At 37.8% G+C, this 16044-nt stretch overlaps 1 protein-coding gene across 1 annotated transcript in view; it reads left to right on the top strand.

Moving 5' to 3' along the window:
* LOC124158638 (NADPH--cytochrome P450 reductase) overlaps positions 1–16044 on the top strand; it is a 93336-nt gene that overhangs the window by 71864 nt on the left and 5428 nt on the right. The window contains exons 6-9 of the mRNA XM_046533828.1: positions 12875–13075; positions 13197–13324; positions 13895–14148; positions 15031–15228. Of these exons, the coding sequence (XP_046389784.1) occupies positions 12875–13075; positions 13197–13324; positions 13895–14148; positions 15031–15228 (781 nt within the window). The remainder of the gene's footprint in view (positions 1–12874; positions 13076–13196; positions 13325–13894; positions 14149–15030; positions 15229–16044) is intronic.

Consider the following 16044-nt stretch of genomic DNA (forward strand, 5'->3'; position numbering starts at 1 on the left):
ACACGTCCACCAAGAACTGATTAATGCCTAGAAAACTTATCGAGGCATCACAGGTCCACTGGTTTTCACTGGATGAACCCCCACTGTTTAACCCCCCATGGAATTTACAAAAAACCATTATTCAGTGGTTAGAATTGAACTGAATATTGAAAAGTTTATTGATTGAGGTAACAGTTTTCAAGAAATATCACTCAAAAATAATTTTGAGAAGAAAATGCATTTTTATCACTCAGTAAAAAAAATAATTTCAAGAGTGATGTTTGGAATTCAACAGAATTCATAAGTGAGTAACATGGCATAATTACAAGAGTGAGACAAGAAATATTGCTGATAGATATAGAGTAAATTATTTAGTATTACATAGCAAGAAAATAAAATTAATAATCAATATGTCATAAAGTGATGCTTGTTTCGGTGAACAGTGAATCAAAATTACAAATAATTACCATCAGCAACTAGAAGGAACTGGGAAGATTTTTATTGGTATAACACCAGGATATCTTTACCAAACTCAAATGTTCCTTCTCTCATCAGAGATATTTTGTGGGTTTTTTTTTTCTAAAACCAAGTAAAGCAATACAATAACCAACCACTTAGTAAATGGGCAAGATTGGGTTGGTGAAGCAGTTGGGTTCATGGGAACCCTGGGTTGTCCCATTAGTTGGGTTCAACCACCTTATCAAAAAACAACGATTCACAAAAATGGGTTTTAACTTCTACCCAAAATTCATATTGCAACCCAAGAGAAAGTTAGGGTCGACCAACAAAATATATACCCCATATTATATAATCATTAAGTACAAGTTTATTCAAAAATACGGTTATTCACTAAATAATTATTAGTTATCAAAATACCAGCAAAAATATTCAGCATAATATGTGTCTCACTTAATTAATATACATTGGCATTAGTATTTCTCCGTTTAAACCCTCCATGTTTGTAAATATTATCAGTCCATAATTAATTATCAATAAAGAATCCTCCAAAATTCAACAAGATTTACATAAATGACAATAGATTGCACTAAATTCCTCGATTTTCCAATAATTATTAATATTTACAAGGCATATGGTATTCATGTCAGCTATTGAACAAGTACTGACTAAATTTAATCAAGATGTGTATATATATCTCTCAGTATTAATTAAACAAGTCAAAAAAGAATCATAGGCGATGCTAACAAAATGAGAACTGCATATTGCATCAACAAAAGAAATCACTCTAAATTTCACTCTTCAATTAACAATAGAAATGAGAGCTACATGCTGGTTGCGACAAGATGAAAGTTCATACTTGTCGGGCGATGAAGGTCGCAACTCAACGCCAAAAGCCACACTAAAACACAGTAGGCAGTCTTAAGATCAGCTGATCAATTCAATCACTCAGCCATCGATAGAATATTGAACACTGCAAAATCACGACACTTATCACTGTCCAGAATTGTGAGAATGTCCATAAAGTCTTGGTGGAGGAAAGGTGACACAAAACACAATTGAATCTTAATAACTGGGGCCACCTCCACAGCTTATCTGGAAACGAGCCATCTCGGGGATTTCCCCCCAAGTTAATCTCCCGTCCTCTCCCTCCAAGCACCCATAATTCCTCCACCTTACCCCATCTCACAATCACAGTAGACCAACACTAAATTACATGAGTGAATTAAGCAGATGAGAATAAGCAAGTACAATACAATATTTCAGAACAATTTCAATTACAAGCATAGAAATAGACTTATTATTCATTATTCAAAACAATATTATTAGGAATCAAGAGAAATTCAACACCGAAATCAAGCATCAAATAGTATTTGAGAAAGCAAACATTAGCATTCATTGAGAAAAATAAAAAAAAATCAATGATATTTCTCTCCTTTTAATTACTGGAATTACCAATGCCATCATGATATGCCTTTAAATGAGAAACATGACAAATTTTCTCTTTCCCAGGAGAAACTTCCAGAATAACTGTTACAGGAGAGAGATACTTTTTAAGGACGAAAGGTCCATTCCACAGAGGTTCCAGTTTTGCCATTTTCTGTTCACCTTTAGAACTGACAGGATGGTTTTTGCAGAGAACAAGATCTCCCACACAGAAAGTGATTTGGGAGTGAGATTTATTATAGGATTCTTTATACCTATTTCTGGCCTTTTTTAAATTAGCAATAACATGATTCAGGAAGACTTGTCTGTCACTATCGCTGAGATCATTCTCGAATAAAGATTTTGGAATGTCCCACTGATTAATTAAAGGATGCTTTAGTTCTCTGCCGAAAATTATTTTGGCAGGAGAATAACCACTGCTCTCATGAGAGGCAGTGTTCAAGGCAAAATTTAAGTCAGCAAGCATAGAGTCCCACATATGGTGAGCATTATTGCACAAAATAGCAAGTGCAGATTTTAGATTTCTATGCAATCTCTCTACCTGATTAGAACAGGGATAGTATGGAGAAACAAAAATTTGCTTAACCCCCAGTTGCAAACACATCTCCTTAACGGCATGAGATTTGAAAACTTGTGCATTATCAGAAACCAAATATTTTGGAAAACCGAATTTTGGAAACACTCTTTGAGTGAGTATTGAAACAACCGAACCGGCCGTAGCCTTGCGAACTGGCTCAAGAAAACAAAACTTAGAAAATCCATCAATAAGAGAAAGTACATATTGGTGTCCACCTTTAGTCAGAGGTAAAGGACCCACAAAGTCAATATAAAGTCTTTCCCAAACATCAGAAGGATTGTGCGACGATAGCATGCCAGGAGGTGGAGCATTTCTGGGTTTACAAGTTTGACACAGATGGCATTTTCTGACCATGTCATAAACCTCTTTTTTCATATCCTTCCACCAAAAGTGTCTGCTAATCTTATCATAAGTTTTAGCCATGCCCAAGTGAGCAGACATACTAGAGCAGTGAAAATATTGAAAAATCATAGGCCTCAAGACCGTAGGCAAAACAGCTCTTCCTCGCTTAATTTTAGAATTCCCATAACATAATAGCTGTCCCTTCAGAAAATAGTTTTTGTCGTTCAAGGAATTATTATTAATCAGATTGAAAATATCCTTTAGAACGAGATCAGTTTCTTGGTGTTTTCGAATGTCGACAAATGACAAAGGCAATTTATGTAACACACAAGAATAAGGAACAGCTGACTCCTTATGAGTGTTAGATTCCACATCTGATTGACTATTTGTAGATGAGAATGGCTCAATGCGAGAAAGACAATCTGCGACAGAATTAGCTGATCCTCGAACATGATGCACAATGAATTTATAAGAGGATAATTTAAGAACCATCCTGCCTAATTTGCCCAACTGCTTAGGATGAGAGAAAAGCCATGTCAAGGCACCATTATCAGTGTACAAGTGAAATGGTTTTACTTGTAAGTAAACACTGAATTTTTGAATTCCAAAATGAATTGCGTGACACTCCAATTCATAAGAAGAAAATTTACGTTCATGTTCCAAGAGTGCCTTACTAGCGAAAGCCACAGGGACAAAATCACCATTTACTTTGTGATTCAAAACGGCACCAACCGCCAAATTACTGGCATCGACAAATAAATGAAATTCCTCGTCAAATCGAGGGAAAGATAACACTGGTGGATTGGTGAGAGCTTTCTTCAACTGGCAGAAAGCCTCATTTTCAACGGCTGTCCATTGAAAAGGAACATTTTTACGTTTCAAGCGATTCAGTGGCATAGAAATTTCAGAATACCTTGGAATAAACTTGCAGTAAAACCCACAAAGTCCAATGAATCTGGCCACTTCCTTCACATTTCTGGGAACTGGGAATTGTTCAATTGGTCTCACTCTCTCAGGATCAACTTGCAAGGTTCCATTTGTGATGAGATGGCCCAGAAAAGTGAGTGATTCCACACCAAGCTTAACCTTGTCCTCGCACACCGTCAAACCGGCACTGCGTAGTTTGTTGAGGACAGCATTAACATGAGAAATATGGTCTTCAGCAGACTTGGAATAGATACACAAGTCATCAATATATGGATAGACACATGAATATTTCAAATCGCCCAATACTTCATTAATGAGACGAGTGAATATTTGAGGAGAATTTACAAAACCAAATGGCAATCTATTATACTGGTACACTCCGAACGGCGTCACAAAAGCAGTTAATTTCTTAGAATTCTCAGATAATGGTATTTGATGAAAGGCAGAATTGAGATCAAGAACAGTAAAATATTTTGCATCAGCAAGATATTGGAATGCATGTTCAACAGAAGGTGTAGGATAACCGTCCGATTTAACAACTTTGTTCAACTTACGGTAATCAACCACTAATCTTTCAGATCCATCCTTTTTAGGCACTAGAAAAGCTGGCGAACACCAGTTTGAATTGGAAACCTCAATCACTTTCTTATCAAGTAAAGATTGGATGTGCTTCTTCATTAAATTTGCCTTTGGAGGTGACAATGAATAAGGATGGGATCGAATCGGAGTAGAATCTAGCAGTTCAATTTCGTAGGTCATAACAGATGTGACCCCCAATTCTTGAGAAATCACATCAGGATACTTTGACAATAAACCCTTCAACTTATCACACAACGTGATTTCAGTGGACGACAGAACATGTGATTCGGACGAGTTACTAACTGGCGCCGATTTAAACGCTTCGCAATTGTCCGTAAAGGAAAAAAGAGAATTCGGGGCAATTTCAAAACTGACGTTCGCCGGACGAATAATCATCTTTGAATTACAAATGAAATCCACACCCAGTAACACGGGAAACGGGATTTTAGCTAGATAAAACACGTGGTTCCAAGAAAACTTGCCTATTTGAACCTTGAGTGAGACAGAGGAATTAATATGAAAAGGCTGCCCCGACACCGTGATTAAATCGACGTCAACACTTTGACGAATAATTTTTCTCCGGCAACATTTCAGAGAAGCAAAGAAATCTTCATCACACAGTGAAACTGAACACCCAGTGTCAATTAGAGCCTGGCATGGCATAGAATGAAGATTAATAGATAATATTGGCAATCGAGTCGAACACTTGTCACGGACACTCATCAAACTCACGGCAGGCTGAGTAAATCGTCGTCTTTTGCGACACTCGTTCACTTTGTGGCCAGGTTTATGACAGTAAGAACAATTAATAGGAAAAGAAACTTCCCTAGGCGCACTGGAAGAGGCAACAGAAGACGGATTCCTAGAGATACGATGGAAAGTGTTGGAATATTCAGCACAGTCCATTAAATGTTTAGAAGCCTGCGTGATAACAGAGTCCAATTCTACAAATGTGTTAGGCTGATTTGAGAACATAATTGCAGATTTTGTTAAAGGATTTAACCCTTGAATAATGAGTCGCACAATAGAAGACTCGGAATACTGCAAACCCAGCACCTGAGTGGCATTACGCACAGAACACACGAAATCGTGGGGCGTTTCGCGAGGGAACTGAAATCTTTTAACTTTCGTAGTGATCAAACGATCAAACTCTCTGTCACTAACAATTCTAGCCCAAACTTTTTCTGTGATTTGAGACCATGCGAGATTCAAGTTTAACATAGACAACCAAAAATGACGAGAGCTGGCAGGTAGTTTAGATACTACAAGGTACAATAACGTTGACAGAGGAACCAAGGACAAAGAAACGATTTCATTAACTTTTAACATGAAATTAAACCAATTCTCACTGTTTGACACTTCAAATGGCGGAAAATCACTGAGTAATTGTTTGACAATCACTAACCCTTCAGAAACTGGCAATGTCTGAGAAGCAGACATTTCGTGAGAGACGTGAACATCACAGCTTTCCTCGTGCGTTGGGCGAGGTGGAACAACTTCTAAAGAAGATTCCCGTTCATTATTAGAAACTTCACTTCCTACGGACACATTAGCCGTACCCCTGGCCTTACGATCCTCGCCCGTGGTTAAATAAGTTTTTTCGTACGGGTTTTCAGTACCTCCAGGCATTTTGAAAAGTGAAGTGACGACAACGAGAAAAAGAGAGAGAAAAAGCGAGAAATAAAACTATCTCTCATTACTGGAAGAATCCAATAGGAAAAGAGGGGTGCGAGAATAACTAGCTGCTATCCAAACTATCAAGAACATTACGAGCATTACGAACATTAATGTCAAATGGCATATGACCACGAGGAAAAGTCGGCAACACTAGTCACGTAATCCCACACGAACCAAAAAGCACTTAATGGAACATAAAATAACTCACTTTTAAGAGGAGAAACAACCAGAAACTGCAAAAAGTGGAGAAATAGTGGAGAAATGTCACCATTGTCCAGCACTCGGGAGACCTCGACGAAAGGACAGGAAATCGAACCTCAACTCTGCTACCAAAATGTGACGTTACGTCGAAAATCTGCTTGATTTTCCACGTAAGTCCAGACAGGGCAAATACTCCAACCGTCTGTCACATGCTGGATCAGGGAAAAGACTCCACAAACAAGAAAAACAGCTCACAAGAAAAAGGTAGCCAAAAATAATTTACGAGTTATTACCGTACGATATCTATTCAAAGTAGAGTAATCAAAAAATCAGAAGTATTACAGAAAACAATGATAGTAAATTCATGATCCCAAAGGAAACATTACCAGCAGAAAATTGCTCTAAAAATCTCATGGCTCACAAGACATGTGACTCCCAGCAGGTCTCGACCAGAAAAGAGGGCTTGCCTATGCAAGGCGAGACAGCATTTGAGGGGAGGGCTTCTTCCAGGGAGTGGAGGGGTAGCCAGGCGAATTCAACAACCGCCCACTGATGCGTCACTGCCCCTGCAGAAACGGCCGCTCCACAAAACACCATTCACTGGTTTTGAGACAACAGCCAGCACCCAGAATTTTCCCCTCAACTTCTGGGTTGGAGACATCAGAGGAATCGTTCATTGGAACACATGGAGGGGAAGGAGATACTGGGGTGAGGTGTTGGAGGGAGAGAGAGTTTGTGATAGGACAATGGTAAAACTTCTCACTCCAAGTGCAATACTAAGGCCTTAGCACCGATTTCCCCTTGCTTGCCAAGGAGAAGTATTTCTCCGCAGTAGTCCTATATAAGTCTTGCATTGCAGGTAGGCTGGTTCGGAGGCTGGTTCGGAGGCTGTTTCGGAGGCTGTTTCGGAGGCTGTTTCGGAGGCTGTTTCAGAGACTGTTTCCAGAGACAGGATTTTCCAGAGACAGGATTTTGCGAGACAGGGCACTTTGCTACAGGGACCCTTTGCGCGAAAAAACCTTAGCGCGAAAAGTTCTTGGCGGGAGAAGTTCTGCGGATAAGTTCGGAGGAAGTTCGAGGAATTTCTGGGGGGGGAGGGGTACCAGAAATTTTTGGGGGGGGGCAACACTTAAAAAATGCCACATTGGTATTCACCAAGGATTACTTCAGCATACGTGATAAGTCTCCTCTGCAGTATACAAGAAAGTATCTTATAAGTAACATTTAGTAATGTGATTCCCCTGTAGTTGCTGCATTGCAATTTATCTCCCTTCTTGAATATAGGGCAAATTAAACCAATCTTCCATTTCTCAGGCATCTCTTCTTTCTCCCATATTTCACATATCAGTCTATGTAGGTTCTTTGTTAAATTTTTTCCTCCATACTTGATTAACTCCGGTACCATTTGATCTTCCCCTGGAGCTCTCCCATTCCGCTGCCATTTTAACGACTCCTCCACCTCCTCAATTGATGGCCTACTAATACTGGTGTCCACCCTCATGTCCAACATTTCTCCATCCTCCTCATCTATCTCATTGACATTCAGCAATTCCATAAAGTACTCGGCCCATCTTCACATTACTTCTTCCTCTGTTCCAACCAACCTCCCATTCTTATCCTTACATGCGTTTGTTCTTGGTTGAAATTTATCTGTCATCCGTTTGATTGCCTGGTATAACTTTCTACTTTCATTTTGTGTGTTCAGTTCCTCAATCTTTTCCACATACCCTTTTAAGTACTGTTTTTTCTTTTTCCGTAGTATTTTATTTGCTTGTCTTCTGCTTTCTTTATATCTTTCGACATTTTGTCTTGTCTCTTTCTGGATGGTGTTTCTTCGATCTATATTCTTCCTTTCTATAGCTTTTCTGCACTCATTATCAAACAATTCTTCATTCCTTGTTCTCTTTCTTTCTCCTATGGTCTCCTTTGCAGCCTCTTCCATAGCCTTCTTTATATTAAGCCATTTTCTCTCTATCGAGTCATTTACACTCAGGTTCTCTGCTTCTTCTTCTAGTTTCTTACCCAGGATTTCCTGGTATTGGGCTACAGTTTTGCCGTCTCGCATCTGTTCTAGGAATTCACCGCTTTACACGACGCAATTTTGATTGCGCCTTCGCACGTACGTCAGATTGCGCAATTCCGTGTACCGTGTAAAACGGACTTATTTCTCCTTGTATGTCTGTAATAAGTGTTGGTCATCATGCATTGGCCATTATGATGACTCTAGCAGAACCAAAGTATGAGGCTACATTTCTTAAAATTATCCTCCTTGACGATTTTTTGAGGAATTTATGAAGACAGCTGTTTTCAGTGCAATGTACCGAACAGTTATTTTTTTGCAAGATTTATTAAAACTCTGACAAACGTATTTCTAAATAATTATACTAAAGTGAGGAATAACAGATTGGATGTCGCTAGACACACTTCCAATAAGAGAAAATACTCTACAATTATGTGACTGCTTTCAATTCGGTGACTATATATTTCAATAAAATCATCTGTTTTATACATAACTAATTTGTATAATTTCTGTCTGCTCCTGCTTCACAATCAGCAATGGATGCACGATTATCCCATGGTAAGTAAAACAGCAGTTTTTTAGTGGATTTCCTTGCCGCAAAGCGATTTCTTTTGCCGATATTCTACGCCGAAACAATAGACTTGGTCGCAGGTGAGAGCAATCCCGCAGGCCTCCTAGATGACGGGCGCGCGACGTTGCCACATCGGTCACTCCGGCCTGTTTAAAGACGGCCGTGGTACAGCACTTGGGTGCTGATGTAGGAGTCCTGGGTAGCTGTTTGTATCATTACCATCAATGAATTTCCACAAAGTGAACTCGTCTGCAATCAATCTGGTGTGAAATTCACTGTAGTGTTGCTTAGGCTAGGGTGAGGTCTACCCTCACATATTTTTTTATGAGCAGAAGAAACCCTCACTTAGTATTGATCAGTGTTCGCCGAGTCTTAAAGTATGGTGGGTTTCTTTGAACTTCCCCATCCGTTCATAGCAATCGAGCTTCACATTCAGCTGAATGAGAGTGCTCCAAAAACTTAACCTCTACATAATGGCTCGGTGTGAGAGGACAGTCTCATTTCAGAGAGGTCTTTTCAGCCACCACTTACCCGAGTGCTTGTCGCTGATTGTCAGGAGCTCAAATATTATTTCTAGGTAGCTAATTTTGTGTTGTTAGATGATTCAAATAGTCCTCTGTGGTGCTCAATTGACTATATTCGATCAGGAAAGCTGAGAATGTGCTCTGTAGTGGTCCGCTTCCATGCTGAGCTAGAGCACTAGTGCCCCCAATTCTCCAAAATGCACTCAATGTCTTTCCAAGTATAAAAGAGCTTTGTAATACATATTTGCCTTTTATTGGTGAATGCAGAGCCCACTCTTAACCTCGGGCATATAGAATTAAGTTTCTCAGAACCAACCCTAAAGAGTCTCTTAAGACAGGCATGTGATGAAAATGTTAGTGACTGCCCTAAGCCAGGTCTGTCAATCAGTAAATAATTAAGGGACATATGATATGATCATGAAAAATGGTCCAGTTTCATGTGCAGCTTTAGCATTTGCTATTTTAAATACAGCAGTACCTTCCTTTACACTTAAAGAGCACAGTTGTAGAACAGTATATTTTGAAAAGTCAGTTACATAAGTGTTTCCACTTCATCAGACTTTTATCTTAAAGTCATATAACCTGGGCTTAAGTCGACATTATACTACCATCCCACTTCATCATATGTCATCAATAAAGCATGACAAAATTGAACAGCAAGACCAATGAGCTCTTGCTGTATGTAAGATGATAGAGGAATGACATATGTATTTAGATCTGCTTCTGTCATTATTTGCGTACATAGTTTGTTCTTCTACTAGCCAGGCTGAATTTTGCAATTTTTAAAAACTAGTATTATTTACCTATATTACACAGTGCTTTAAATTTAGTGATATTAAGTTACATGAGATAACCTTGTTATTTAAGGTAGTTTGAAACCCTATCACTACCTTTGGCTTTTGAGTGGCCGAGAAGGAAGATGTGCACAAAATGGCCTCATTTGGTTGTTTACCACATGAAGGAATGGGTTTTTCATAAGGCTTGAAGCCATTGTTAGTTAGTCAGTACTGTGAATGTTTTCAGCCGAGGTGGTGAAGGAGATAGCAATGAAATATCTCCCCTCTCCATATTTAATTTTCCCAAAACATTTTTTGTATCTCTCCTTGATCTCCATTTCCCTGGCTTTACCTTTCTTTTCCAGAAAAAAATGGCCATGATATTGCAGCATCAGCTGGAGGGGACAAGGAATTGTGATTTTTTAAGGATAATTCATTAAATGAGATTGTTTTAACTATGGATAAAGAAACTATCATCGTGGTTAGGTTAGGAAGGCTTCAGAATACTTGATTCTTCAATTGGCTAGAACTGGAGAGGATGATGAAATGATTCAGGAAAAAACTTTCCATCAGCGTATTTTTTCATTGCAGTATTGAAATTAGTCATAATTTATTTATTTAAAAGTGATGATGGATCCTTGAGGAATTCGAGTCATCATGACCTCTGCTGGTAAAAACTAGGAATTTGTCCCATCAAGGAATGAAGAGACCCTTGAAGGAGCATAAATTTTGGACCCAGCATAACATGAGCTCCATGCGAAAAATTAGGGAAAATCATAGCAGCTGGATGAGGAGCAACTCATTATACTAAGGATGATGTACACATATTGATACCTCCACTGCATAAACGCTCAACTCCAATTCTCCAAGCTTCTTTGATTTGGTGGGCGATTGTTGAGCATTTGTGCATCGTAGATATCGAAATAGAGCTGAATGAAAATTTAGGACCCAGATGCAAACAAAGCATTTCAGTGGCTTAGGCCTTACTTTGGTTGGAAAAATATTTGAAAATTCTTGAGTCTACTTCCATGCTTAAAAATACACAGTTGCATGACTCAAGTTGTGTGATGAAGTCTTGGTAGTTACTATATCCGTCCTATCTTTAGACTTGGAATAATAATTCTGCTAGTGCATGAGATTTTGCTGGGAAATCCTGGTTCTTTTTTGGTTGCGGTATGTGGTATTTTGTTGCTATATCTTTAGTGGAAAGAAGAGTGCTGAGAAGCCTTAGCCCACCATAACCCACCAGACATATTAAATGCATACAAATGTGAGGGCTTAGTTTCATGATTCATTGTAACATATTACTTAATGTCTGTATGAATGAACGATTTTGTTGTACAATAATGTAATTTCATGAATATACCAAATTAGAACAGGCTCTCATGCATTTGTGCTAGTTGTATGGTCACATGGTGGTTATTAGCATACATTGTGTTCATACATTAATGATGATAATTAACACAATTAATAACGTATGCTTATGTATCATGTGGCCAGGCCTAAATGTCCATCCATCCATTCCATCTACCATTAATGAGTAAATGGCAGTAGCTGTTGTACTTAACTTTGATATAAGTATAACCAGCCCTATCTCTGATGAAGTCAATCAAGTGCTTGCATGTTGCGATCTCATGAAAATTTCAAATACAACATTCTCTGTTTTATCCAAGAAATGTAAAATAGTCTGCTGGATTACCAGAATTGAGGTGTGATTAACACAAAGGTTTGTTTTATCACCATTTACGTTTACTTCTTCATCATTAACTGGCCATTATCTTTTTATGACCATAGAATTCTCTGCCCATTCACGTCTTTATTTTAACTTTAATATTAAAAGTGTCTCATTTCCTACGGTAGGGTGAGGTAGCTAGTCCTCATTGTTGTGAAACATGGGAAAGTTCTGCTCGAAAGTCAAGAAAAATTCGTGGAAAACTAATTGTCAAATGGCAAGTACCAGCATTATTGACGTCTAATAAGTAAGCATGGTTTTGCATAGGATTTACATTTTTTGTGTCCATTTTTGCATGAAGTGAAATTTGGTATGCATGGGGTAACAATGGTAAAGATTTGAGTTCAGCAGGCGTATTGCATCATCTGGTAATGTAGTTGGCTAGTGAAAATTGCGTCATCTAGTAATCAATGACTCTGCTTCATGGTATGGATGTTAATTGCTTAGTATACGAGACGCACGCATTTTATGAACTTGCCTGTTGCTGCAAAGTTGTACAATCACGCAGAATCCACGGAATCGATTTTGAAAGAGAAGCGTTATTCAATTGTCACGAAGTTGTTGCGCATCTTGCGCATCTCGTAAGTGCTGTGTTAACTTTTTCGGAAATGGAACGAGTTAATCGCGGTGCCCCCCGTTTCGAACAGTGAATACATAAATTAAGATTAAGGTATTCGTTTGTAGTTTCGAAGTATTATTTCGAATGCATCCTTGACTGAATTCCGTGGGTAGCCAGCTAAGACACGGATAAAGATGCACTCTAGTTGACCTTGGTTCAACACATGGGTGATTCTTCAGGGTAGAAGAATTTATTCTCGAATTATTTAATTTATTTAAAGTAATAGATGAATTTATCAAGACTCAAAAGAATTCCTTTCATAGCACTAGTAGGTCTCTCAGGGTGTGAATACCACTCCCGAAATATATTTCACCGTTGCATCTCGTCGCTCAACGTTGACTTACCAGTTTCCCCGCCAAGCACTGTTGCACCAAGGTAGAAATAGATCAACATTCGAATGACATCTCTTGTGTAATTAAAATTACATTGTGGTTTTTATTCTTTTCAGCATTGAAGATGACTTCATTACTTGGAAAGACCGATTGTGGCCGACAGTGTGCGAATTTTTCGGCCTGGATTCTAGTGGTGCCGGTGGTGATGGCGAGGCCTCCCTGAGGCAGTACAAACTTACTTTGCGTCCAGATGTACCTCCTGATCGTATATACACAGGAGAAGTCGCACGATTGCATTCATTGACAAACCAAAGACCGTGAGTACATTTGTTTCTATACATTCAATGTTTTTAAGTGGAATTAACGGCGTTTACCAAGTCCATTTCATTCTTGGGTGATTTCATTTATAAATATGTTTTGTTTATAATTCTCTCATAGGCCTTACGATGCCAAGAATCCTTATGTTTCCCGCGTTATTGCCCATAGAGAGCTTCACAAAGGAGGGGATAGATCATGTATGCATATAGAGTTTGACATCGAGGGATCCAAGATGAGATATGACGCAGGTACAGTTCAGAAATATTTCTTGACTCATGAGGCGCACTTGGAAAGGCTATAGAGAATTTCCCGTGTTGAAATTCAGTTCGACCAATCCATTGTTTTTGTTTCCCCATGAAACTGATCCAGTATAGTATGAGTTTGTTATGGTAACCTCACATTACTGATCCATGTGTATGGGATATTAGGTGGGTGAATTTTGGTAATATGTCCTTGGGAGATCTTGAGCACTGTTTTATTGTATCCCTCGACTAGATTAATTATGGTTATAATTTAATAAATTTTATATCGAAAATGCTTGAAGAATTTAGTTTTTTTAATACCATGATTGAATACCTTCTTCTATTGTGGGCACCCTCTGCCCTCACCCAATAAGCATAATCTCTGTAAGTTGATATGTGCCATGGTGTGTCATAGCATGCTGTGAGTTACCATTTTTACCTTTTTACCAATGGGAATTAATGCATTTCTCTTATGCGTAACTTTAATTAAATCCCTGTGTGGACTTAGAAGCTTGTTATCCAGTGAACATTTTTAATATTGGTTTTAATTCATGGTTTTCCCTCCTACTACTAAAGGTGACCATGTTGCTGTTTATCCTACAAATGATGACAATCTTGTGGAATCAATGGGGAAAATGCTGCTCTCAGACCAAGAGGAAGGCTTGGATGTCATCTTTACATTGACCAATGTGGATGAGGAGTCATCCAAGAGGCACCCATTCCCTTGCCCATGCTCATACCGCACTGCATTCATGCACTACCTGGACATCACATCAAATCCAAGAACCCACATTCTCAAAGAGCTTGTGGAGTACACAAAGGATCCTGAGGTTTGTAGTAGTGTATTAAATCTACCTTTTGTGAAATACCTTGATTTTCAGATATAGTTCCATGATTATGGGTGTATAATGGTTTTTGAATTTGATAAATATTTACTGTCTCAGAAATGTAAGGTTTTACCCTAACTTGACCCTTATATTTATGAATAAGAAAGATAATAGTAACTAAATATGATGGTTTTTTTTCCTGGAATGTAAAGTTAAACTTGTTTTGGATTTCTTTCCTATCAATTTTTTATATGTGATATGTATTCTGTTGATTATTCTTTTAAGCAAGAAGGGGCAGTTTACAAAGCCAATATTTCAGCATAGATAATCAAATCTTGATTCATGTTTTTTTTTCATAACATAGGGTGCCAATATTTCTCTGTCATGATGTTTCACAACCTTCTGTTGGTGGAGTTTGATAACATTTGTAGAAGTAGGCATTTTAATTAGTTGAATTGTTTGATGGTAAAAATGCTTAATGAAATGGGTTAATGATGGATTCTTCATATAGACAATGTTAACCTATCAAAACTCCTAAGGTGGAACATAGATAATATTATGGGGACAATATTTTAGGGGAAGAGGTTTAATCAAACTACATCAATTTTGAGGAAGATGTTTTGCATTTTAAATTTATTTAAATGGTAGTTATCCACCCTTTTAATCATATAAATTTTTGATAGATACATGATGATGGAGGGAAATATATTTGTTTTTCTATGCTGCCATAGTTAAAGACTGTTGCCTGATTTTGTGGAAATGCAGACTTATAACTGCATACTACTTACTTCTAATAAATACACCTCATTATTTGTATTAAGTCATACAAGGATATAAAATACTGAGAACTGAGTACTCATACCAATCACTTTTTTGTGCTTACAGGAGAAGGAGAAGTTACGTTTGATGTCAAGTACCAGCCCTGAAGGTAAACAGCTCTATAACGAATGGGTGATTCAAAGCAATAGGAATATAGTGCATATTCTGCAGGACCTTCCATCTTGCCGCCCTCCAATTGATCATCTTTGTGAATTGCTTCCTAGAATGCAGGCTCGTTACTACTCAATTTCATCATCACCAAAGGTAATTCAGTTCATTTTTCATATTGAAGTGAATGGTTTTGTCACTCCATTTCCATCGTAATGTGTAATATGGTTTTCGATTTGTTCAACATCACATAGAAGTTGATAAGATATGAAATATTTTTTTATTGATACTTATTCATTTTTGGTCAGTGTTCAATTATTTGCTTCGAAAAAGTTTAAATTAAAGATTTTCTTTATTTCATCCAAGATGTCCCTCAGAGTTGAATGACTCATGTTATTCAGTGTGTGTGCTTGGTGTATGCTTTTATATTCATTCTCTCACATTAATTATAATAGTGTCTTGATTTTAATTGTATCTTGACAGTTATTGTGTAGGTCTTTTAATATCTTACTTTTTACCGTCAGTTTTGTTCCATTCACAGTAAATATTAGAGTTAGGCTGGTGGTAGTCCTTTAAATCCATCTTGGTGGAAATGCTGGAAGATGTAGTAGATCCATGATAAAAACTTCAAATGTCTTATTGTGTCTTAATGTACTTCCTAAATTTATGTTACCACCCGACTTCATGGTCGACTTGTAACTAAATATTTTAATAATAATAAAAAAAATGGTAATTTCCACATGTTAGAGTGATCCAACACCAAATCAAGCTTTAAACGATTCCATTAAATGTAGTAGTATTGAATATCCATTGGATATTAACTGGAAGAAGTGAAAGAAAATGCATTGGACTAGACTTATTATGGCTTACATTTTGAGAAGCCAGTCACTCATATTCTGTAAGACTAAAACAATGAAATGAGTTTAGTATTTGCCAAGTTTGTTTAATTATTTACGAACCCACCATTCTCTA

Source organism: Ischnura elegans, chromosome 5, assembly GCF_921293095.1.
Source record: "Ischnura elegans chromosome 5, ioIscEleg1.1, whole genome shotgun sequence".
NCBI lineage: Eukaryota > Metazoa > Arthropoda > Insecta > Odonata > Coenagrionidae > Ischnura > Ischnura elegans.